The sequence below is a fragment of the Cupressus sempervirens genome, chromosome 3, assembly GCF_028749045.1.
Source record: "Cupressus sempervirens isolate cs-2001-9-10 chromosome 3, ASM2874904v1, whole genome shotgun sequence".
Lineage (NCBI taxonomy): Eukaryota > Viridiplantae > Streptophyta > Pinopsida > Cupressales > Cupressaceae > Cupressus > Cupressus sempervirens.
The window spans coordinates 872,633,449-872,659,707 of record NC_143120.1 but is presented as its reverse complement, the minus strand read 5'-3'; the positions used below and the strand labels follow the sequence as shown (position 1 = coordinate 872,659,707).

The 26,259-nt window shown below is 35.2% G+C and overlaps 1 protein-coding gene across 1 annotated transcript in view; it reads right to left on the bottom strand.

The window, feature by feature from the left end:
- Positions 1–26,259, bottom strand: part of LOC149569565 (GTP-binding family protein) — a 161,442-nt gene that overhangs the window by 97,493 nt on the left and 37,690 nt on the right. Inside the window, exon 3 of the mRNA XM_089822237.1 lies at positions 6,045–6,190. Coding sequence (XP_089678363.1) covers positions 6,045–6,190 — 146 coding nt within the window. The remainder of the gene's footprint in view (positions 1–6,044; positions 6,191–26,259) is intronic.

Genomic DNA, 26,259 nt, shown 5'->3' with positions numbered 1-26,259 from the left:
ACTAAATTCAACACATACAGGCTTCCTTCATTGCTGTTATCAAACCTTCTCAGGTACCATGTTAATGGAATGAAATGCCCAAAAATAATGATAAACAGCAATAGATGGAAAATAGGTACAAACGACACAAAACACTTATCTTGGGAAAACCCTTCAACTTGAAAGGAAAAACCCAGCCACAGCAGAAAGATGTTTCTTTTATTGATATAAAAATGTTTAAGTAAACAGCTTTCAACTTGATACATTTATGTCATTACACTAAGCAATCACATATATAAATTGAAATGAGAGACTCTTCGTATTAAACCCGAAGGTATCTTTAATTTCCAAACAAATGACTCTTCGCATGACACGTCTCTCAAAATAATATTATCATAAATAAATTCTCCAGCTGTTTACACAATATTATCTCTATTTCAGCATTTGGAAAAATCAGAGAAATATATCTCTATCACAGCTATAATCTTCAACACTTGGCACCAATCAAATTATTGTTGATGTTTTGCATCTTCTCTTGGATTAACTATATATATATATATATAGACACACACACATAAGATGAGTGTGTGTGTGTGTGGGTGTGTGTGTGTGTATAAATATATAATAGAGATATTATATACAAATAACTATAAGATTGTGATTATGTTAACGAAGGGACATGTCTATTCTTTACTCACTTTCTTAAACAAATATGAGAGGATACTGCATTTGAAAAACACATACCAAACATAATGGCAGTGCTACTACATTTGCAGCGATCATTAGGAAAAACAACACGGTATCAGAGCCACACTGCATATGTAATAGGAGGAATGAAGACCAGTAATTTTGCAAATGAGAAGAATCTATACTACTATTGCAGGGGTTGCTTGCTAAACATTTCCCTGAGAAATACCACTATTCAGGCAAAGATTGAAGCGGAGGTTCGCCAGAAATTTATAAGGGAGACCACTGACATTTTTGGAATCCCATGTGATTGCAGCATAGATATATGACTGGGGATTGCATTTTTTTAACAAAGGCGGAATATGGACCTTGCAAGTGATTCAACACAAGAAGATGCTGAGATATAACTGTATAGTGTGATTTAATGCATTGAGAGTCGAGACAACTGAAGGGTGTGACTACAAATTTATATCCAATAAATTTCCATGCCAAAGGGCTATCGAGACTTATATTCATTGATTTTGAGGGAAGCACGCTACTAGATCTAAGAATTAGTTAAAGCCAGAATATATAGCACTGTGAAAAAATGGCACTACTTAGTAACCAGAGTAGCCATAAAACAACAAAAATATACCTCTCGAACAATCCAAAAAAAAAATAGCAGCTTATATCAAAGATATCATGATTGTTATTTACCAATTAAATGAAGATATTATCATAAAGCAGCTTGCAAGACTTTCAAGTCATCGTTCCTTTAATAAGACAATAGTGGCATCGTGAAGTATGGTCACCACTCTGTAGGATATCTCTAGAATACAGCATGCACATGTTACTGAAATTATGTGATGGATGTTCTTGGCATTCTAAATTGGTATGGAAAGTTTGTAACATGCCTGAGACTTCAATCAAAGTGCATGTGTTAGAAAAGTTTTGTTAAGAATGCCTTCCTAGACATGGTTGCCAAAGGTTGCAGATGGTGGTGTGGATGTTGGAAGTACAATTTAATTGCTTTGACGTGAAGATTGAATACTCCAACAAAAACGACATTCCCAGTCAGCAGGACAGTACACATTAAAATCACAGAAACTCAAGCTCCATCAAAGGTCATGTATTGCAGACTATTGGATATGTGCAAAGTGATTGACAAATCGACACAGAAAATGGAAAATGTGGAACTTATTAGTAGCATAATATAAGGATGAGAAAATAGTCATTAACCTATTAAAGGAAAGTAAAAGTGACTCATCTTGTTAGACCAAGCCGATAACCATGAAGGGAAGGGTGCAAACATGTAAAAAGGAGTACCCACGTAGAAACAAAACTCCCTTATTAAGAGGTACGTGGTGTGTCCCTTAAATATATGATATATATATGAATGAATGAATGAACATGTGTGTGTGTGTGTGTGTGTGTGTGGAATATATATAATATGTTTGAAACATCTATATAAAGTATATATATATATATGAATTTATATAATTAAGAATTATAATGTGAACCACGATAATAATGAGAAATATATTAAGTTGTTGTTAGGCATGAGTTAAAATTACTAACATACAAATTAATGATAACATCCTTGTATTTCTATAAGACCTATTTGCTTTCATCTTTTCTGAGAATGCTCTTGCAAGAAAAGGGAGATTGAGATTCAAAGGGAGCCTAACATTTCATTAGAGGCAACCTTGAAAGAGAGGGAGCAAATAGAAGATATAATTCAGTCAACCTTTAGTGATCTTGGTCACATTGATTTAGAGAGAGTAAACCATATTGAGATTGATTCTCCATTGATAAATAAATTGTAGTCGTCAAAAGGACTGTGGTTCATGAATATACCTCGCAACTATATGATTTTAATGGGCATACCCATTGTACACATCATGAGGAAGTGACGACTTCCAAAAGATGTTACTTGTATTTGCAAAAGTTATTGAAAGGTGATGATCTTACAATAACTTAATCTTCTATTATGATGGATATCTTACGATGTCTATGTAAATCATGATGGATAATACTTTGCATGGTGGATGTTTATATGGTAAGCATTATGAGAATGCATGTGCAAATACCTTATAAACATTTTTTGAGTAAATGGTGAATGTTATGCAAATTGATGTTCTAAAGGGCCATCACGCAGAGTACTTGGTGAATATCAAGCGACTTGATGTTTTGGAGGCCATTACTCACAGTACTTGGTGAATATCTTGCATCTCAACATTTTGGAAGGCCATTACCCAAAGAGTATTTGGTGAATATCATTGATATTCTGGAAGACCAATACTCATGCTATCAAATGTGATATCAAACCTTATTTGAGTACTTGGTAAATATCATGTGTTGATATTCTGGAAGACCAATACTCATGATATCAAATGTGATATCAAAATGGTGGATATCTGACATAGTAATGAGAATCGCTCGAAAATCGCATGAATCGGCAATAAGATTCAAGGTGGGCGATTTTTTTGGAGTCGGGAATCGCCACACCCGATTTTTTTGGATGAATCGCATGAATCCCCAGTATCGGCGATTCATCAAAAAAATCACATGAATTGGATGAAAAAATCGGCAAGAAATCGCCTGTGGCCAGAAAAGTATGGAGTTGTAAATTTAAAAAAAATAACTTGTTTTTTTACTTTCTTTTTGACCTATTCTCTTTGTTATAACCCTAAAGGGCCTTCTATTTGTTAAGCATGAGTAGAAGAGAGGAAAAGTGAGAGAGAAGAAGAGGCTTGAGCTGGAGCCTTGTTTTTATATTTTGTTTACACTGTATAGATATTGATAGTGATACTGAATCACTGATAGACATACGTTTCAAACTTTCATGGATCTTCATCTTAGATTTATACATACATTTATGATTTGATGTCTTATAGATCTTCATGATTTCATCTTACATACATTCTATGATTTGAATCATTATGATCATTTGATTTTTATTTATTTCAGCTAGCCTACAATTTACATTTTAGTACATAATGATAACATAGTTACGTATGTGATGGATTTTATGTTTCGTGTTTATGTATGTTAAGTTTTAACTTCTATTTGATGATGTTATAGTGTGTTTAAGTGTTATTCAATAAAGGGTGCATGAAATAAGTCTTAAATTGTTAAAATCTCTACATTTAAAGGGTTTTTCAAATTTGCCGATTCATCGCCGATTCACCGACGATTCACCCCCGATTCCCGATTCGATTCGGCCGTGCCGATTCCGATACGATTCCAATTCTCGTTACTTTGATATCTGATGATCAAAGATATCCTTAAAATTTGTCATTTCCAATATTACCAATGGTGTAATATGTGTCTTGTGTTTATCCTCCCTAGCTAAGAGGGAGTGATGATGTTTTGTAGCTTCTCTCGGATAAACTGTAGCAAAGATACATATATATTTAGTATACATGAGATTGTGTGTGTGTGTGTGTGTGTGTGTGTGTGTGTGTGTGTGTAATAGAGATATTATATACAAATAACTATGAGATTGTGATTATGTTAATGAACAGACATATCCCACTAAGGGACATGTCTATTCTTTACTCACTTCCTTATATAAATATAAGAGGATGTTACATTTAAAAAACACATACCAAACATAATGGCAGTGCTACTACATTTGCAGCAATCCTCAGGAAAAACAACAATTAAATGAGTATTCCGTTTATGGTTTGTGTTTTATTCCAACTTGGCATCCAAGTAAGCATGACATGGTATCTAATCCCTGATGGCAGTCTGTCATCACTCAATGGTCGTTTTGTATTGAAGTCATCGGTTAGGATAAAGACGGCATTCATCCTTGCTTATATCATTATTGTGACTGTTCAATATCTGTGCTTTAGCTGAATTCATTTGGTAACAGTAATGTCTATTTAGCCAGCTCCTTATCTTGCTCTCTATGTCTAGTTTGCCTATGGCTTGGCAAATGCATGATTGTTTTGTATGCGAAAACTGAAGTGTGACTTTAGCGGAAAAAGGTCTTTGTATTCTGTGACTGTGAAAAAGTTATGTATCAGTATTTAATATTCATATGATCCATGTCTACATCAGTTCGATTTTTAGCTGGATGAATGATAATGTGTGAGGATGATCATTTTGATGTCACATTGCTAAGCTACAGATTGCAGCGTGATTATTGTTCTTGATATCAATATATTTCTGATGATTGTTCAGAGTCAACAATCTCTGAGAAAGATTATTATTCTGAATAAGCTTGAAAGCTTTGTAATCAACTTTTGAGATCACAATAAAGGAGGCAGTTTGTGTGCTGTGGCTGGGTTTTTCCCTCAAGTAGGAGGGTTTTCCCAGGATAAAACTGTGTCATCTGTTATTGTATTTCTGATTATTGCATTATTATATTCTAATTCGAAAACGTTAACACTTCTCAATAATATGGTGGTGTGAGATCTAAAAACAGGTGAAGTGCAGTGTTACCCTCCAGCTACAAGCTGCCCCTTGACCCCAATGAGAGGTGCTGCCTCTTTGTAGTAGTAAGATTCATTGGGTACATCTGATTTCAGTGGGTAGATCTAATTTCAGAACTATGTTCTTAGTTTGTTGGTTAATTTTATACAAGTTAGATGAAAATTGAAAATTTGTAAGATGTCAACATCTAGTTATAATTTATGCACTATGATGTATTTATTGTGCAGTGCAATTAAATCTGCAATATGAATACACGTAACAAAAATCTATATTCTATTATGGGTTAAAATTCTCAATTTTATTGCTGTCTCCTTGCTAGGATAACATCCCTAAGTTTGAAAAACAAGTTCTTGTCCTTTTTCCACATTTTTTTAGCTTTCCTTAAAACCAAATTTTCATGAAAATCTGTACATTTGGTTTGCCGGATTTTCCCCCACAACATTATTTCTGCTATGAATTATAGTACCAGTTGTCTCTTCACATGCATTGCACACCCTCAATTTTCCAATAATATTAATGCACTTGTTCTAAAAGTCTATACATCTATTATATGGAGCAGAAAGCACTCCTCCAAATTAAGAAATTAAAATTTCTTTTAATTGTATGTTGTGGTCCGGAACAAATTACAAACAATGTTCTAGTAAACGACTTAAATGAAGAAATCTTAAAAGACCTTGAGATTGCAGTAGACAAATGAGAACTTTTAAAACTAAAAATTCACTTATGCCCTTGCACAGAAGGAAGCCATATTATCAAAATCAAATTGACATGCATTCTCGATGGAGGCACTAAAAGAGCCACCTCCAGATTAAGAGAAGCCATATAGTTGATAGACTATAATTTATATTCTATACACTACCACATGGGACTACATATTGCCCTGGAATATTCAATGACTTGACACTATTAGCTTATCTGTAGAGGAATGGAAGGAAAACTATAGAGTAAGGACTCACCTTATAAGATGTCGATGAGCATCAATGACAACTATGAGTAAATCATAGAGTTCAACTGAACTCCATGCACTTTCAACACGCTGTCTAACATCCTTATAACGATTTCCAGCATAATTCAGCATGAGACCTGGTGTATCATAAAACAACTGTAAACACATAATTAGCAAACCCATCTAGCCAAAGTTTTGGTAAGGCCCAATGAATGCGCAACGTACTCTCAGTCCTCTAAACAAAACAGCCATCATTTTATCATTACACAATATGAAATGAGGCAAATAAATTTTAACTAAGAACCACTAAGAGTGCAAGGGGCAGAGGTTTGTGCAGACATCCTTTTTTCTTAGAATCATCCGATGCAACTTATTTTAAGAAATCCATGATCCAACTAAAATCACAACCACAAATATGAATCTTTTGCATTACATGTTTCGAAGAGATTTACAAGAGAATACTAACAGAAAAAAGAGAGTGATTTTCTATTAAGAAGAAGAAAGAAAAACAATACAAATATCACTAGCAGCTAAAGTAGGTCAGTAGAGCTTGAAAGCACATACCAAATACAAAAGAAATGTAATTGAATAAACGTAAACTTAGCGCTGGAAAAGTTACTAGAAACCAGAACACCAAATCAAAATTAGCATAACTAGAAGGTCAGGAATCAACCCAAAAGGAATTAAACCCTAAATATTATGCAAGTGAAAAGGGGACTTTCTAGGGAGAACCTCTGAAAGTAAACAAGCTGCTAATATTTTAAGAAATCCATGACCCAACTAAAATCACAACCACAAATATGAATCTTTTGCATTACATGTTTTGAAGAGATTTACAATAGAATACTAACAAGAAAAAGAGAGTGATTTTTTATTAAGAAGAAGAAAGAAAAACAATACAAATATCCACTAGCGGCTAAAGTAGGTCAGTGGAGCTTGAAAGCACATCCAAATACAAAAGAAATGTAATTGAATACAGGTAAACTTGGAGCTGGAAAAGTCACTAGAAACTAAAACACCAAAACAAAATTAGCATAACTAGAGGATCATTGATCAATCCAAAAGGAAGTAAACCCTAAGTATTATGCAAGTGAAAAGGGGGCCTTCTAGGGAGGACCTCTGAAAGGAAACAAGCTGCTAATACAGATCAAAGATGGGGATTGAAGTGAGAATCAGCATTCTTATGCTTCTCGATAAAAGCTCAAAATAAGAAAGCTAAAACCATCATCCAAGACCATGAAAAAGCCAATACAGCATTTGTTAATGCCTACTAAGAGACTGCTTGGGACCAAGAGGATTGGAAGGGACAGCCCTAGTGTCAGAGAGAAGATTGATAACACATTTCTGTAGACAACGAGAACTGCAATAAAATGCTTGTAGTTATTACTAACCTAAAATTATTTCTCCCTCCTTACAAGTTATATAAAGTGCTCATCAATGATAGTGGAATGTCTAGACTTGTAACCTAGGATAACAAAATCTCAGCTTTGCAATCAGAATGATGTAAGAAATGCTTGTTGTAGAAACCAATCTTGAGGCAAAGAGGTTATAGAAAGGAGTTCAATGTGACCAAAACTGTTGTCGTCGGTAGAAATTGTGTATCGACCGACAGGTCCCTTCGGAAAAGAAATTGTGTATCGGCCGACGGGTCCCTTCGGAAAGGAAATTGTGTATCAGCCGACGGGTCCCTTCGGGAAAGTTCTTGTTATGTAGCCGACGGTAAATAGTTTGTAGCGGACATGATGTATCTGGCCGACGGATACCTTCGGGAAGGTTCTTCGGAAAGTATTTATAACCCCTTCAGGAAGCATTGTAATGAAGAGATATCATCATATCTTATCATGGGAGCATAATGTACTGTTGGTATATGCGAATAATAGTAAGAGCTCTGCTATTTGCTGTTCAGTGTTTGTGTCTATTCCCTGTGAGTGTTGCTTAATTAATCCATACGGTAAACAAATGTTCCCTGTAGATAGATAGACACCTTGCATAACAAGTCTATAAAGGCAAAAGAAGAGCATACAAGGAGTCTTGGAGTGGAGGAAACAAATCATTGGAGAAGTCAATATAATTAAGAAGCAAACTTGTCATGAAATGCCTCCTGCATCAAAACCTAGTTAGTGTTTCACTAGGCAACCATCTCTAGAGAAACAGGAGTGGTTTAAACAACCCAACACAAAAAATTATGAAGACAGAAGATGAGCTGAAAGACATTCTTAAGAAGCAACAAATTGAGTAGAGCAATGCACTTAGAATCTGCTTAATTGCCATAGATCAAAGGATCAAACATAATATTTTTGAAAACCTCTCAACACACAAAGCATACCCTAAACTAGTGATGATAATTCATTATGATATTGCTCCTCGTATATCACTCTCTGACCCATCATAATTACTTTAGATAGTGATTGTGAAATGTCTAAACCTGTGAATTATGAAGATAGAGAGTGAAACTGAACATTCTTGAGACAAAAGGATTGGGTAGCGAACTCAGTTAGGACAATGTACTGCAAAACCATACATTTTCAACATATCACACTTTAAAGCATTATTGTTCAATGCATTCATCTTCAACATATCCCAAAAAAGTGATATTAAATTTATAGCGCTTTTCCTCCTCATATATCACAGTATCTAACCCCATGACTAATTTCCCATGGCATGAGGTTGAAACCCCTGGACACCTTAGCCTGTGAAAATGGAAAATGGTGTTGGATACATTCTTCAGATGATGGGAATGAGCATTCAAATTAGCTGGAACAATGCATTAATGACATATTTCTTCACGAAAATCATGCAATAAAGACCAATAGTTCAATAATGACATATTTCTTCACGAAAATCATGCAATAAAGACCAATAGTTCAAAACCCTCTCAATTTAAATTTTCTCCACGTGCATAAGTCAGTGCTTGACAATTCTATAGTTTGACATAGTTTTCCTTTTCATCCCAATCTTGACTATCTGATTATTAAAAAAATAAAAATATCATTTGCAAAAATTTAATGAAGTTTAAGAGTCAAGACAACTCGTAGATATTGAATTATAAGAATGGTCATTATGTCAATGGGGCTGTGCTGGCAAGGCCTTATCGTTCTGAAGATGGAGATCCATGTTTGAATCCCCAAAGTGACATCTAGCATTGGGATTCCAAGTGATGGCTCTTGGACTTCTATTGTGGCTTCTAAGTTGATTTGAGTTGAATAAGTGGCTTCATAATTGAATGTGTTGATTGGGGAGGAGGTCCTTCCTTAAGACCTCCCATGGACTTGAGCCAAGTTAAAAAATATGAAGCTTGCCGATAAAAAAGTAAAACTAAAGAAAAGGGATAAAAATAAACTAGCCATTATCAATCCACATTTGCAAATAGGTATTCCTTGATATTATTTGTCAATATGAATAGCTAATTTGGAACACCAATTGACTTGCCTCTCTAATTATCCTCGCTAAAAGAATCAAAGGTATAAACCATTGTTCCATTGATTCTCAAAACCTATACTATCCCACAGGGTATCATTATAAAACATTAGATACTACATAACCAACACGATAACAATGCTTTCTCCCAAAGAAATAATAACTTCAATACTTAATATAAACAAATAGCTAGGGTTATCAATATAAACCACAGCTTTAGTTATCAACCTTGTTGGTGCCCAGATTAGCAAGCCTTCCAATTTGTGAGAATTTTCCCTATCCTTCCCTTTTTTTGGCCTTAAACTATGTTTGCCCATCAATGATACCTGATTTGAGAGATCTTCAATGGGCCTGTCGTAGTGTTCCTGTTTTCTAAGGTGATTTTTTAGTCTTCCAAGTTCATAAAAGTTTTCCTTTATATTTTTATGATTAAATCGCCAATCTTTTGTGATGTGACCCCTTTGCATATGTAGAAATTGTATTCTTCTATTCTAATTCTAACAGTCAAGCACACTTTTCTTTGCCATGTGAATTGAGGCATTTTCTTATTACTTCAATAAAGGTCAGCAAGTATGACAATGATGCACTTGTGTGAAGAAGATTTAATTTCTTCTATTAGTTTCATTTCTTTTGATGCTTAGTTTTTCAAGTTTCACTCGCTGCTGCTATGTGCATGCATGATGCATTGTAAAATGGGTCCCATAAATATTTTTTGTGGTTACCCTATAGTAGCAAAATTGATGAAGAAGATGATCTCCACTTATTGGGTAGAGTTCACAAACTAAAACATGCAAGAAATAATCATCAGTTGATGTCGCTGGGTCATGGACATAATTTCTATTTGAGGGAGATCAACTCCTTCAATAGGCTTTTTTATAACAAAGGCAAGTAATTGCAGTACCTTGTCCATGACTTTGTGCTATGGATCTTATTTGTAAGGTCTGACGTAAAACTCTTTGTAAGTTGTGTCAAAAGCCATGCCTATTTTAATGTGCACTCAAGTCATCGGTTATAGATTTCTTTGTACATTATTCCTTGCTCGTGATTCGCCTCCTATATATCTTGCTATCGTTTTGTTTTGTTTGTGCAGCTATGACCTTCATTTGTCATAATAGACTATAATTGTCATAGTCATCCCCTAGTTTTACCTTCTCCATAAATAGCAATATCTCACTATGCCTACAAAAGGCAAACATCCCCAACCATACCAAATGGGGGTGCCAAGATTTGCAAGCCTTAAAGTTCACAAGATTGGTCCCTGTCCCTACCTTTTCTTGCCTCCGTCTCATTTTTGCCTATCAATTATATCTAATCGCAGATAACTTTAATGGACCTATTTGAGTGTTCCTATTTTCTAGGATTATCTTAGGGTTTACCCTTTGTAAGATGCACTCTTGGTTTTTTTCGTTTACATTTTCTGTTTCAATGTGTTTAGAACTTTAGAGAAGATGGAGATACGAAAATAGGTTTTATAATAATCTCATCTGCAAAAATAAAATAACAGAAATAACTCTTCAAATCACCATTTTCAGATGAATAGATATTCTGCGATATTTTTCAGTTAATTATCTTCAGAACTGAAAATGCAATATATCAACAATGTTTTTGGTACCCAAATAATCAAAACACATTCATATCAAAGGGCCAGCATATACATTTTTTGCAATACTCAGTATTAAATAAAATCAGCAAACCCTCAATTCCAGATTTCGATGCCACTTCTCAAAGACTCCTCCAATGGCCACAGAAGATAAGCTTTCTGTTTGTATGCCCTCAATGCTTCCAAAGGATCAAGGAAGGCTCCCAAACCCTAGCTGTCAATATCTACAAACTCCATGCAAAAGAAGATGAATATTTTGTTTTTGAATCCTCCAAACCTCAGTGCATAATGTCCCCGTTTTAGCCAGTGTCTAAAGGCAAGTTGTTAGCCCATCATTGCAACCCTCGTGGGCTAATGTTATAGATAGGAGGTGTCATTTGGTTGAGCCATTGGCTTTCCCACTCCAGTGATTGTGGATTTTTAGGATTACTCTTTGTTTGAGTCAGATCAGCACACTTACCAGTTATAGTAAGTGTCTATTTGGGTAAGTCATTAGTTTCTTTCTTTAGCAAGGCACCTGAATGGTTTGCTAGCAATATGGAGTTGTGGTGACATTGACAGACAGTTATAGTAAGCGTCTATTTTGGGTAAGTCATTAGTTTCTTTCTTTAGCAAGGCACCTGAACGGTTTGCTAGCAATATGGAGTTGTGGTGACATTGACAGAGCTTCCAATTTTGGACTTTGGGTAAGTCATTAGTTTCTTTCTTTAGCAAGGCACCCGAACGGTTTGCTAGCAATATGGAGTTGTGGTGACACTGACAGACAGTTATAGTAAGTGTCTATATTGGGTAAGTCATTAGTTTCTTTCTTTAGCAAGGCACCTGAACGGTTTGCTAGCAATATGGAGTTGTGGTGACATTGACAGAGCTTCCAATTTTGGACTTACTATTTATAGTAAGTCAAATTATGGTATGAGCTATTTTTGGCAGGGGTGCCCGACCTAATTGTATGCAAAACGATTAACTCATTCATCAACTGGCTCACTTTCAGGGACACACTATTTGTAGTAGGTGTGTGTTAAGAGGGGGACCCTTACTATAATTATTATGGCAGTTGGATGCACAATGGATATAATCATTAACTTCCAGGTTCAGTCGGAACTGAGATAAAACGAATAATAATGGAGTTATAATGTTATAAGTATTATTGATTTTTAAGTGCATATCATTTCTAAATTGAGTGCACTTTATTCAAAAGAAAATAAGTGTTTAATAAAGTATACTTCATATTATGCACTAAAAGGAGGGTTTATAATTAAATTGCAACAAAAGCAAATGGTTTCAAAAGCTAAGTAATTTTTTAAGTTATGAGAAGAGTTTTTGTGAAGACATATGTTGGACAATTATTAAAAAGCCAAGGCAAGAGAAAATGGATTCGTTCATGACTTGGTATTTGCTTTTGTCGTGTGAAGAGAATTTGGAATAAGGGTTTCAAGCTCTGAGCTTGAAGAATTGTAAATTCTTCTAAGTTTTTTTACACTTTGAGCTAGTCAAACTATCTAGTGAAATTGTGCTTGGAGGTGGCATCATTCAGTGCCACCAATCGTGCTTTAAATTGTGATTCAATTGAGAGAAGAATTTAGCATTTTATCTCAGAGATTGTTGTAGAGATGGGAAATGATTTTTATTGCTGATCGCTGCATTGCAAGGGCCTACAATTTGATATTATTGTTGGCAGAAGTCATAATGAGTGGCGACAATCTACTAGAGTTGAACATTAGGGTTGATGAGAGCCACCAATTGCAGCTACAGGAAGCAGCTAAGTTCTTAAAGGCTGTGTTGATTATTTGGGGCAGCACAGATTTATATGAGACATGTTTTTGGGATGCTTGGTGCCTTCATTAAATGTCGAGAGTTTAGAGACTATCTGAGATTCATCCCATAAGGCTGCGATCTTATCTAGATTATGCTGTCGGCATGCAAATTATCACAGGTTCTTTATAATTAGTTTCAGATAATTATATCAGCAATGCACATACATTTGTAACTCTTGTTTGGTAGAGAATGAACTAAGTTGACAGGAAGATTTGCATTGTGACAATAAAATATGAAGGTTCAATTAAAAGTTTTTTAACTTTTCAAATGTCATGCATTTGTATATGTTTTGTAATTGCAAAAATTATTTAGATACAAACAAACCAAAACATATAAATATACAGAAATCAGAATTTAGTCATTGCATGGCAACCGTTTGATGAAATGTCAAAAGCACAAGGTTGAGTTTTAGAACTCAATGAGGCTCTTACAGTGGTTTCAGACCTTGGATGCTAAGTGTTTGACAAAATGTCAACCACCAAAAGTGATGTTAGAACCGGTGTCAAAATCACTTGGAATACAGGCAATGAAAGAAATCTCAAATCTAAAGGCATCATGAAATACTGTTACTGGTTTGGGTGCATGGATGGATGCAAGTGTGTGAATCCGGCAGGTAGATGCATGAAAAAAGGAATTGAGGGTTTGGATGTGCTTGGGTACGCGTGTGTGTGTGTGTTATATAAAAAAATACGTGAAATGTACCAAATTGTGATACTAAATCATTTCATTATTTGATACTTGTTCATGGATCAATACTGAATGGCAAAGATAAATATTAAATATCAACTGATAGTTGAGAAAAGATCAAATAAGAGAATGTCGTTCATGAAAAGGATAATCAAAGAATTCATCAATATCATCATCATTTATTGAAACCAAAGCAGTTCCACACACACACTAGATGCACCATCATCCATATCCATAGTGGCTGTAGCAAGATCTTGAATAGTTGCATCCAAGTCAGCAGACCTGGGTGCTACATCCCAAAACTTTGTTTCTCCCTGCGTGTTTTGGGGATCCTTACGTGATAGAGGACACAAATTGGAATGAATATACACCAAGTCTTCAGTTCTTTTTGCAGCCAACCGTTTATACTTCACAAAGTGAATAAAGGAGTATGCACACCAATTACATTCAGTGGTAAAAGAGTTTGCAACCTAGAGAGAACCAACAAAAATAAATTGCAAGACAAATTCAAAAATGTTAAGTTTTAAATTCTACAATACAAGTGGCAAAAGAAAAACTTACATGTGAGACGATATTGATTGCAAGAGATTGGAGGTACATATTTTTTTTACTACAGACATATCACCATATAGCATCATCTATTTGAATTAATCTTTCACAACACAAGGGATATGATTTCTTCCTTAGACAAACAATCTAAATTGTTGCCTAAAACTTGACTCCACTTCTAGATCTTTGAAGACTCTACTAAATGTCTGATTGTACTCATTAGCAACTTCAGAATCTCTATATGGTGGTACTCTCCATGGGATAGAAAGTACATAAGTGTGATGGTACCTCGGAGATAATGCATATGCAAGGAGGGGCAATGATGCAGTCATCTTGTTCCAACAATGAAAAACAATTGCTTCCACTGCACTCTCTTTTTTATTGGCACTTCTATTTTCTCCAACATTGTATCCATCCTATCATAGACATCCCCCAAGCATGGTGCATCTGGATCAGCAAACCACAACATAGACATGATAGATTCAATGAATTTCAATGCATATTCCACACAAACCCACCATTTTTCATCCAAGATCAATGACTTGACCTTTTGTGCCCTTTTGACTTTGGCTACTTCCATATACCCCATTGATTCCTAATAACCATTTGACCAATGCCTCTCACATATTTACAAGTTGTCTCAAAACAATTGTATGATATGCAAACCATGTCTCAACAACTTAATAACATGTTAATAATAAGTTAATAACACATTTAAATTATGTAAATAACACAAAAAAAAAATTATTCAATTATGTAAAACATGACATAAATAACAAATTAAAATATTAATTTATTACATTTACCTTCAACGATTCCAATCTCAAGAAAGTTGTGTAAATCACTTGTCGCAGATAGTGATTTATCACAAACATTTCGATCTCCACAACCTCTTGGTATATTTCTTTCATCCAATCGATTTAGGTGTCAATTGCTTGCATTGCCAAATTGAGGGAGTGTACAATTCCAAAAAAGTTGCTCATATCTTGCCTCAACCAAAGCAGTTGTAGTCGTGCAAATTTATGTATTGTCCATAATTACATACAACCACATTTTCATTACCCACGATCTCTATGGAATCAATTAGAATCCTAGAAATGAAATCTACATCTTTGACGACCCCTTCACAATTAGTCGCCCTCGAAAACATTGCCCCCTTGGGGATACCGCCATAACATTTATTAGTGGGTGGTTTTGCACTCTCTCCATCCATCAAAAACAATAGATACACCTATTTCAATCCAAGAATCTTTGATTGCTTTTAGTTGACCCTCTACAAATTTCTTCCCTTTTTTCAATAAGGTGGTACACACCTTTTTATACCTAGGAATTGTGAAACAATGAGGTGCACTATTTATAGCTGACACTATGTCCTGCCAATATGGTAATCTCACCAAGTTTAATAGAAGACCACTGGCATATAGGCAACGTGCATTTTTTTCTTCAACAATATCTCTTGCTTCCATTTCAAAAGCCTTCTCCAATAGACCTCTCTTGCGGGTGGGTGTTTCTTCTTCAACTTCATCTTTCGTAGAGGGTATAAGTAAGAAGTGATGTTCAGAGGACACAACTTTTGAGAGGGTAATTTCATTGTTTATTTTTTTCTGAAACTATAACCACTTTGTCTTCCTTTAGCAACCAATTCTTCTTCTTCTTCTTTTATGAATCCCACTATTTGTATAGGAGACAACACCTTCTTTGGGCCCTCACACATATTAATTCCTTTACCAGCAAGACCCATAAAATGAAGTTTCACTTGGTAATAAGAGCTATTATATTGTAAAATAAACTTTCAAATAAATCTCCCCTCCTTCGGGAACTTGTGAGATTCTTGTGGTACATCTCTATAAAAGAGATCTTTTATCAATTTTGAATCTTTGACTTCCCTCCCTATTGTGACCTTTTCACACCATTGCCCCATTGCAAATGAGGACCCCCTCTTTTTGCTTGGAGTCATTAAGTTTTGGCAATAAAGGTGGAAGCTCAAGGCTTTTAAAGATTGTTAGTTAATTGAGAAATCAAGTTGTACAGTTGTGATTTAAAATGGGAGTTTGAAAATTAAGGTTCTTCAAGGTTGAGTTGTAATGGGTTGAGCGAAAAATCTTAAGAGCATTAATATTTTAGCCAGCCAAATAGTCCAAAATACATTATAAAGGCATATTTTATGCATAAGAGCGTTAGTATCCTTATAAAAATTGATTTTTCAGGCTTTAAATGATCAAAATACTAAGAAAAATCAATTTTTCAGATTTTTAATATATGACAATACATAAAATATGGACATGACATGAATTTCCCCACTTAAAATAATCAAAACTCGGATATGGCATTACTTCCCTACTTAAAATGGTGAAAATCCAAACATGCCATGAATTTCCCGACTTGATGAGACATTTTCAATAAAATATTCTAAGTGTTGGACCAATTATTTGAACATATGTCGATTTTCTCTACTTGGATAAAAAGCATATGGAATGTGATGAAGAGTCCACATACAGAGTGGCTTTACCCTTGGGCTTACACTTAGACAAATTTTGCTGTCCGAAAGTAAGGATTCTCCCAACAAAAGTATGAATTTATCTAGACATGGGTTAATTTTCCCCTTAGAAGTAAATTGAGGATGAGCGAAAATTTCTAAGTGTGGGATTCAATCCAGCCCTACTTGAGGTCGGTTTTCCCATTTGTGAGCAAGTAAAAGTAAAAATTTCAAGTATAGAACACAGGAATTTATCCTTGCATGGATTGAGTTTACCCACTTGGATGGATAACCTTGATGGATGTGTGAATTCCCCCTTTTAGGGTGATGAAAGGGGACTTAGTAAAAAATTGCAGTTCCTTATGTGGGTTGATTTTCCCTTGGAAACAATTCAATAAAGGGGAAATAAATTAAATATAAAGTTGCACAAACTTCTAGGTGCCAAAGTTTTATCCCACATTGCTTGCATAGGTGAAAGGGCACGTAAAATCTACTTTAAAAGACAAGATACAGCCATGAGAAAGAACAAAGAGATGGCTAAGTGATCAAGTTGACAGAAGAAAAGGCCAAGGGAATGATTTTGGCAAGTATTTTAGATATTTTTGCAACCATCAAATCTGTTCGAGGCTGACTGTGGATCATTGTGAGGACAAATTATGAGTTTTTGATGATCAATTTGATGGCAAGGAAGAGCTGCAAGTAAGACATCTGCAGAAATCTTATTTTGGCAAAATCACTGGAAAATCATAAGCATCTAAACTTGTCCAAGATTGTTTATAGGTGATTTGGGAGGCAAAAACTCTAAGTTGAGGACCAAGTAGAGACATTAAAGGGCTGAGAGATGAGCATCTTCAGACGAAGGTCTGAAACATTCCTCTATATGGGCCGATTTTCTTGGAAAATCATTAAAGTGCCTAAGCTTCGAAACGTTCAAAAACTTGATTGGATATCATCTGCAAGGTTAAAACACAACTTCTTGGATTATTTTGAAGCACCAAGTGGCTCGAATTGGTAAGTTTTGGACCAAAGTCTAAAAATTCATTTGAAGTTCAAAATTTTTGAAAAAATTTCTAAGTTTTTCTTTGTCCTCAAATTCAAAGGATCCCTACGAAAAGCCTTTTAGACAGATTTTACACCCATTTTGAGACCAAAGCTAGATATAGCATTTATCCTCGGACTAAAATCTGAAAATGTCTGAAACAGGCGTGACTTTGGGCAAATTTTCATAACTCACTAGCTCTCCCAAACTTCAAGGGGGTTGTTGCTAGGTCTTTGGGAGGTATTTTTGTGCAAGGATCAACAAGTTTACATACTAAATTCATCCGGAGAAGGTAGTTTATCAGACTTGTCCTCAGAAAGTCTGAGTTTGTCATTATGGAAAAATGGATTTTATGACCATGGTTGGTTTGTATTTTAACTCATAATTTGTAATTAAACCATGCATCATGATTTGCAATGAAGTTAAAAAGGTATTAGGACTGATTTTAGATCATTTTCAGACCTACCATGCGTTGTCCTCAAAAAATCAGAATTCTTCCCTTATTGAGAGAGGCCTGATTTTATAATTATAATGGCTAGAATTGATCATCTTGTTGGTCCTAAGATTCTGATCCGAACGTCTATTCTATTATAATCATCTATGGAGACCTAGCATCCAAAGCAACAGCATCGGGGGCAGAGGCAAAGGTCGAAAAGAGTTTTAAGGTATAAAATTTCTAAAGCATTACGCAATGAATTCAAGGATTAATTCAAGGATCAAATCTGATTTATCATTTTAAGACTCTTAAAAGTTATACTAGCTTTGAGCTTCAAGCAATGACAATGGCGGAAGGGTGGCAACACGGACAGCACTGATGAGGAAAATATCCAAGGATTCTATCCTAAGTCTTAAATGGCTTCTAAATGGAGAAAAGTTGCAAATACAAATAAGGAGCATATACATATGAAGAGATTGAGGAGAAGGGTGCTCGGAATCAGAAAATGAGGTCATCATAAGAAAGACTTTTGGGATTCCATATTAATCAAAGATGTAAATCAGAACTAAGAAAGAAGCCAAGGCATTGTATGAAAAGAAATCTGACACATGTATGGATTTCGTCAATAAGAAATGGATTAGTGAAACAAGGAAACAACACTCTAAGTTGCCGACTAAGCTTGTAAGTGTAGACTTCAAGGATGAGTATAGTGATTTGATCTTTATGCTGAACAGGATCATGGGAGCATCCCAAGGTGATTTCTTCAAGACTTTGATGTATTACTTAATTGAAGAGATCACGGCAAGGAATGTAGGGATGAACTAGGCCAAGATGATTTGTGATAACTTGGATACTCAACTAAGAAACTTGGGAAAAACGATGCAATTTTATATGAGTTCCTATGTGATTTATTCAATGGCAAGAAATATCAAGTATCCAAGTCTCATACATACGTGCGTGTTTGGAAATGACAAAGAGCAATTGAAGGTATATGATTGTTATCCTGAGTAACAACTATATGAGAGGGCAAGTTATAGAAGGATGAATGACATCTTCACCATGAATATCACACACACACACACACTTCAGTCAGGACTATATAAGAGATTATCCAAGGAGGCCATAGCATTGACTGAGCAGTATGGATATTGGTACATCTGATTCCCCACTTTTACTTACATCAAGATCCAAGGATTGTATTTAGAACCTCACAAACTTCCTAACTATCCTACAAATAGGATGGTTTCATTAAAAGCGGTAAGGCAACTATCAAAATCTGATTTTATGCAAAAGGAGAACCACTGACAAGAAATGCCTTCCTCTATCACATTGGGGAGGATGTTTGAGTGATGTCTTTCATTGCAGGCGGTAGAAATAGCAAGTATAAAATTACAATTTTACCAAATTGGAACGCACAAGGCAAGAAAGAAATTTGATCCATTCCACAGAATCCACACTCATAGAGGAAAAAGATATAGACATAAGATTGACTTTGAAGACGAATGTACACATCTAATAGATGAACAAGTTATAAAGAGATATATCTGGACCAAGATGTCAGTTGATTTCATGAGAAAATGTAGTGTTTTCCATATTCCTGATCAAGTTAAGGATAATGGAAATTGTATTCATCTTGCTTATGAATATGAAAAGAACAAGAAAATCAAGCCAACCAATTTGTCACAAACGCAAGAGCTTGTAGTTTTGGGCATTTTGTTGAGAGTACTAACAAATAGGTCACAAGCATGGATTGATAAGTGCATTAACAAGATAAGGAAACAAGGTGCTACCTTAGGTCACACAAGAATGCAGAGAGAGGACTCTTCTTTGAAAGGAGATGATAGGACCATTGGCACTTTAGGATTGCATATTGAGGCTGAAGGAAAAACTTCAAGGAAAGGGGCTAATATGGCAAAAACATCAAAACCAATCAGTGATAGGACTATTAGTTAAGAACATGGAAGCAGAAGGCAAATGTCCACCACACCTACTCCTATTGCTAGCTCTTCATCAACTAAGGAAATAGAGGCACAGAGTATGGATCATAATTCAGCAAACGAATGAGATACAAATATTTTACCTTAGGATAGTCAAAACGAAGCTTCATCCACACAATCAATGCAGCAAGAAATAAAGATATTGTCATCATTCCCTATTGTGCAGTTGATTGTTGATTTGGGACATGATATGAGGAAACCTAGTCCCCACACTTAGGAAATGGATGATGAAGTCATTTCAGCATTAAAGGGACTTAATGAAGATGAACAAATGGAAGATGGTGTGGATTTATCCACGGTTCCTAAGTGATTGAGAGAGAGTATAAAGAAATGAAGAGTAAAGGAGATACTCCCTATGGATGGCATTGATACATTTTTAAGCAAGGTTAGCAAAGCAAAGAACCTAAAACAGTGAAGAAAATTCATAAGATTACTAGACATGAGTCAAGATCTTGTACTTTGCATTTGACTCTCCTAGTTGTGACAAGACTAGGCATGGAATAACTCCTAATGATTACCATAACTCCTCATTTGACATCGAGGCAAAAACTAAGGAGCGAGAATTTAATAGTTGACGACTATTACAGATGTCATTAAAGAAAGGATGGATAAGTTAAGAATCATTAATGTATAATATGTAGTTTTATATTATACATTAATAGAGAAGGCTTATTCATCAATAAAAAGCTCTATCATATGACAATAACAATTCATGAACTATAAACCTGCAAGAAATAGACACAAAATACTTTGATATTCTTGCTCTATCAAATGTCTTACAAATTATGCTTATCTGCACCTAGATTCAACTCTAGAACCTAGACTCAAAACACTTAGAACACAAAAGGAGAAAGATGAGCTAGAATTGGAAAAGATAATAATGAAGGATTTCGTAAATGAACATTTGAATCTATCAGGGCATGAGATAATAGCATTTATATGCTCCTACTTGTCAGGATACACATTGTACTTGTGGCATGGTACAAAAATGGACAAGTGATATTCAGAAACAAGCAAAAGATTTTTCTTACAAGGATAGTTCAAGCATATCAGAGGACCACAGTATTTATAAATAAGGGACAAGGATAAGAGGAGACGTGGAAGGAATTTCATCCCATTAAAAATGATATGCTTCCTTGTCTTAAGATATTGAGTGGTGTCCTTACATCAGTTCTAACTCAAGAAGTAATTGATAAGGGAAGTGCATATGACTTTAGTCACTGGTACCTTTCATTGGTCACGAGGAGTACTACATATGATTATGAATATTGAGGGTTCCATCCTGGAAATACATTTGAGAGTCCTTGTTGCCATCAAAGAATTGCTTGGTCTTGACATTGATGCATCTAGTGAGTTAAATTTGGAAGGGTTGAAAGAAAGGATGGAATCACTCTATTTGAGAGACATGGACTCCCTTGAGAAGATTCAAATAAATGGATTACTCTAACCTATGTTTTCCATTAATAATTTGCAGAGGCATATTTCAGATTTGGATTACACATTCGATACTTGCATGGAGAAGTTAGAATCATGAGTTACAACATAGAAGCCTTCTTAGCATTGACATGGAACAACTTAAGAGTAATTTTGGCCAAGTTTATTGATTTCAATAAGAGAGAGAAGGAAAAGGGAGTCCATATTTTGGATGATGAGTTGTGCGATGATTGAGTAGCTTCCTTATTTCTTATTGGTGTTCAAGCCATTGAATTTTCCCATTGGCTAATTTTTTGGTGCTTCAGTACCATTGGCTATTTGTGGTTACCCTAATTAGATTGTAATGGATTTATTTAATAAAGACCAATAAACAAAAGAAGAACAATAAGACACATAAAGACACAACAATTTATCTTGGGAAAACCCTTGAACTTGAGGGGGAAAAACAGCCGAACCAAAAAAATCTCTTTTATTATATAATAGAGGTTCAAGTACAATGCTTTGCAACTGAATACGATCCTTATCACACAAAGTAACACACACACACACACACACACACACACACACACACACACACATATTGAATTGAGAGATCTTCATATCATAACCAAAAGTCTCTTTATTTTCCAAATGCAAATCTCTTCATATTTCCAAATGCAAGTCGCATGTCTCCATATAATAAAAATTCAAATTTTAGGCTGCGATACGTAGCACACCTTGGATACCATGTCGTGATCACTTGGTTATAAGAAAGATACAAATGAATATGATGGAAATATCATCAAAAAACTCCTCTCTAGTTGTTGACGCAATACAGAGGTATTATCTCAATTTCAACAGATCATATGGAACATCTATTTCGCTGCTATAATCTCCAACACTCCCTCTTAGTAAGAGAGACATCTTTATAGGGTAGGCACACGTAGTTGCAACCAAAAATGTCAATAACAAATTCTCATCTCAATAAGACATTGTTACCTTAATATAGCACTATTCACCATATCTACTTCTAGAGGGCTAACCATAAAAGCATAGGAATAAAGTCATGGAGTCACACACATGGCTTCCACCATGCCTATTTGCAGAGGGTGGATCTACCATCTACTCGCAAAAGGTGGAACGAGGGCTTTCACCTCAAACTTCTCCCAAAGAAGAATACTTTTCCACCACACCTACTTGCAAAGTGGTGGATTGACCATACCTACTCACAAAGGGTGGAACAAGGGCTTACACCTTCGACTTCTCACAGAGAAGAATGCATCTCCACTATGCCTACCCATGGAGGGTGGATCTACCATACCTACTTGCAGAGATTGGAACAAGGGATTTCACCTTTAACTTCTCTAGCAAAGGACTCCATAACAACATGTATAAGAATGGTTGAGATTTTCTCTCAATAGAGATTCCCTCTCACTAAGGGCAGCATTCTCACTACTTTGACTATCACAATAAGAGCGTTGATTACAAGCTGACCAAACAAAGAGCTTTAGCAGTCACACTGCCACACAAGCTAGCAAAAACTTAAGCATTCTCCCTCTGTCACGCAAACTCCCTCTAAAGCTGCATAGTCTCCCTCTAAATAACATTTCTTCCTCTTCAAGGAAACTAATCATAATAACAACTTGTATTTAATCTTCCTCTTTTATGAAGATATGTATGATCAATTCAGTCCCATGACCGCAAGTAGTGTCCCCATACTCATTTCTACAGTCTAAATAATCTCTCATCATTCCATAGCTTCTTGATCCGTCCAGCAACCAAGAGAAATTAAAAATAATTCACAAAATCAACCTATCATGAAGAGAAATACAGAGATCAATGGTAAAAGTATACACTATTCCCAGTGATATAACAAAAGTTCTTGATCAATATTCAAACATATAATCATAGAATACTTATTTCTTTGTATGTAATGAGCCCAATTCAAAAATTTAGAACACAATACCCAAATATACAAATAAACTTTTCACAACTAGTAGCTATGTCAACTACTGAATTTCAGATTAATCTGGCAATTAGAATCTTGCAAATAAATTTCTTCCCAATTCATTCCACTAATACCAGTATAATGATAAATCACAATGAACAATTTCTACCATCAATAATGCCAACAATCACTATATGATCTAACTTGTAGTTAATGATTTGCAAATTATTTGCTTGCAAAGAGATATTTACAACTAAATGTAATATCCTCCCCTGATTTGAAAATTTGACTTGTAGAAATTTAACTTAAGGAATATTGTCAAACACTTTGTATGTAAACTCATAAAGCTGATTTCCTCAATAAATTGCTTTCCAATGAGTAGATTTACGAACAACTATGAAGTGACATTAAAATGCATAATACCGATCATAACATTTTCACAAACACTTGGCACACATTCAACAATATATGAAAAATCTGGAAACTCTTTCAATCTGCTGATAAAGGGTGATTTTTAAATGTAGATGTGCACTTACAGCTGCCTTAAAGGCTGCAACAACTATTCAGACTTGTATTCAACAATTATTATGCAAAGTATCAAAATTTGACAGAAGAAACCTGGAATTAGTTGCCGTAGTATTTTGCAGATGTAGTCGGCAGCCTTCCAAACTTCTAATCAGCCGGAAAAACAAGTAAACTTGATACCAACACTGTTCACGCCATACTGTAGCAAAATACTGTTCATGCCGACTGTAGCAAAAATACTGTTCATGCAGCACTATAGCAATAACTAACTTCAGATCTGCACCTCAAACCCTTGTAAATTTCTTTATGCGAACGCCCCAAATGAAACCCAGTGTGTTTCCTGAAGTGAAAACACCATTGATCCTCCTGACTGTGTCTTCCAACAGCGAAGAGAATGCTAGCAAAGAGGGATTCCGTCCTCCAAGCCCGATAATCAGATATCCAACAACATAACATTAATCTTCATCCAAGCATACAAAAAAAAAAACTCTTCCATTTCTTTTATAGTGTTCTCACAAGAGCTCAATCCTTCGTTTTCTCAATGTGGGATAAAACATAACTCCCTTTATGTACCTTATGTCTCCAATGTGTTATAAAAATAAAGGGAACTCTTTTAATTTAAATATTTCCCACAAACTATAGTCTATGCATTAATAAAGTTAAATATTTAAATTTAACTTTATAAAATGGCTTCATCAATGCATAACAAATCTTATCAATGATAAATAAGTTTTCCCGTCGATTTTAAACAATTACCATCGACATACCACTGTGACTGAATGTCCGGCCATGTCCAAGATGACTTACTATAAATAGTAAGTATGCCCAAAGTTGCCTCAGAACCCCTCAGAAAGACCTGCAACTGAAACTGTCTAGACCAAATGGCCTCTAAGCCCCTTTAATGTCCTAGTTAGCCTACGGGACTGTGGGGAAATAGGCTAACAACAACATCATGCTATGAATGCTAGAAAGGGGACATTACACTAAATATGGAGTGAATCTAGAATGTCCATTACAATTCCAACTCCCTGAATTCTGTGATTTATTGCAATTACTATTTACTGCTTTGGCAACTAAGACAAGAAACTACAATGAGGCATTAAAAAACCTGAACACCCTCGTGCTCGATTTGCAGCAAGAACATGATCTTTCGTTCACCCGATCTGCTCTCTGAATTTCCCATGTGATTGCTACAAGTCCACGTAGATTGCAAAGTATGGCCACCAAATAATGGCATTTGCAAATACAGAGCATAATGCCCAGCCTGGTGATATATCAGACCCACAATAGGGGTGTAAATACTGCCCAGAAATCCCAAAAGAAACAGGCCAGAGGCAGGAAATGGCATTTGAAATAACTCAGGAAAATAAATGCCTAAATATTAGATACAAGGCGTCCAATGGCAGATGTCTTGCAATAAAGAAAAGCAAAGATTTAATTCCCAATTCCCTCCAATAAAATGCATCCTTGGCAACAACAGTTCAATTTGCAACAGCATTGAATTGAAGACAACTCCAAGCTAAGATGAATAAATCCAATTTGTTTTACCTCAGCAACAAACTGAACCACAACCAAGAGAATTCTCAATTCTAAAACTCTCACAGCAAATTCCTCAAAAATCAATTGCTTCTCAGTTACAGCAGCCACAGTAAGAGAAAGCACCAAAATCTCAGTCCAAATCCATCAAACTTCAGCAATGGATAGAAATTCACAAACTCAAGACAAACCCTCACAAGATATAATCGAAAGCAATAGACAATTGGATGATCTATTTGCTTCATGAAGCCATCTTTTTATAATGCTACTTGGCTTCACCAACACACCATTACTTAGAAGCTTATATTTAATTCTTTTAAATAAATAACTTTTCTAGCACATGGCTTCATGAAGACGCTTTTCACTTAAGGGGCTTCAACTTCACAACACCAAATTATAACATGAAATAGCATAAAGTGCTTTTATATTAATGAAGCCTCATTATTAATTTAATAAATATGCACTCCATCAAATAATAAGTTCAAACATATGCAGATGACAAGCAACTACCAATGTCACCACTACTGCCAAATATAGTAACTACACAAAATAGACTTACTATAAATAGAAAATCCTCCTCAAAGACCCTCAAAACGCATTGTCAACTCACAAGGATCACCATGATGAACTTACCAAGACCACTGCAAGAACCTGCTAAAAATGGGGACATTACATAGTAGTCTAATCTCAGCACACATAAATATGCATCAATACACAATACTTTCTTTTAACAAAATTGAACAATAAACGTAGACTAGCATTCATAAAACTTTCTAAACTAAATGTG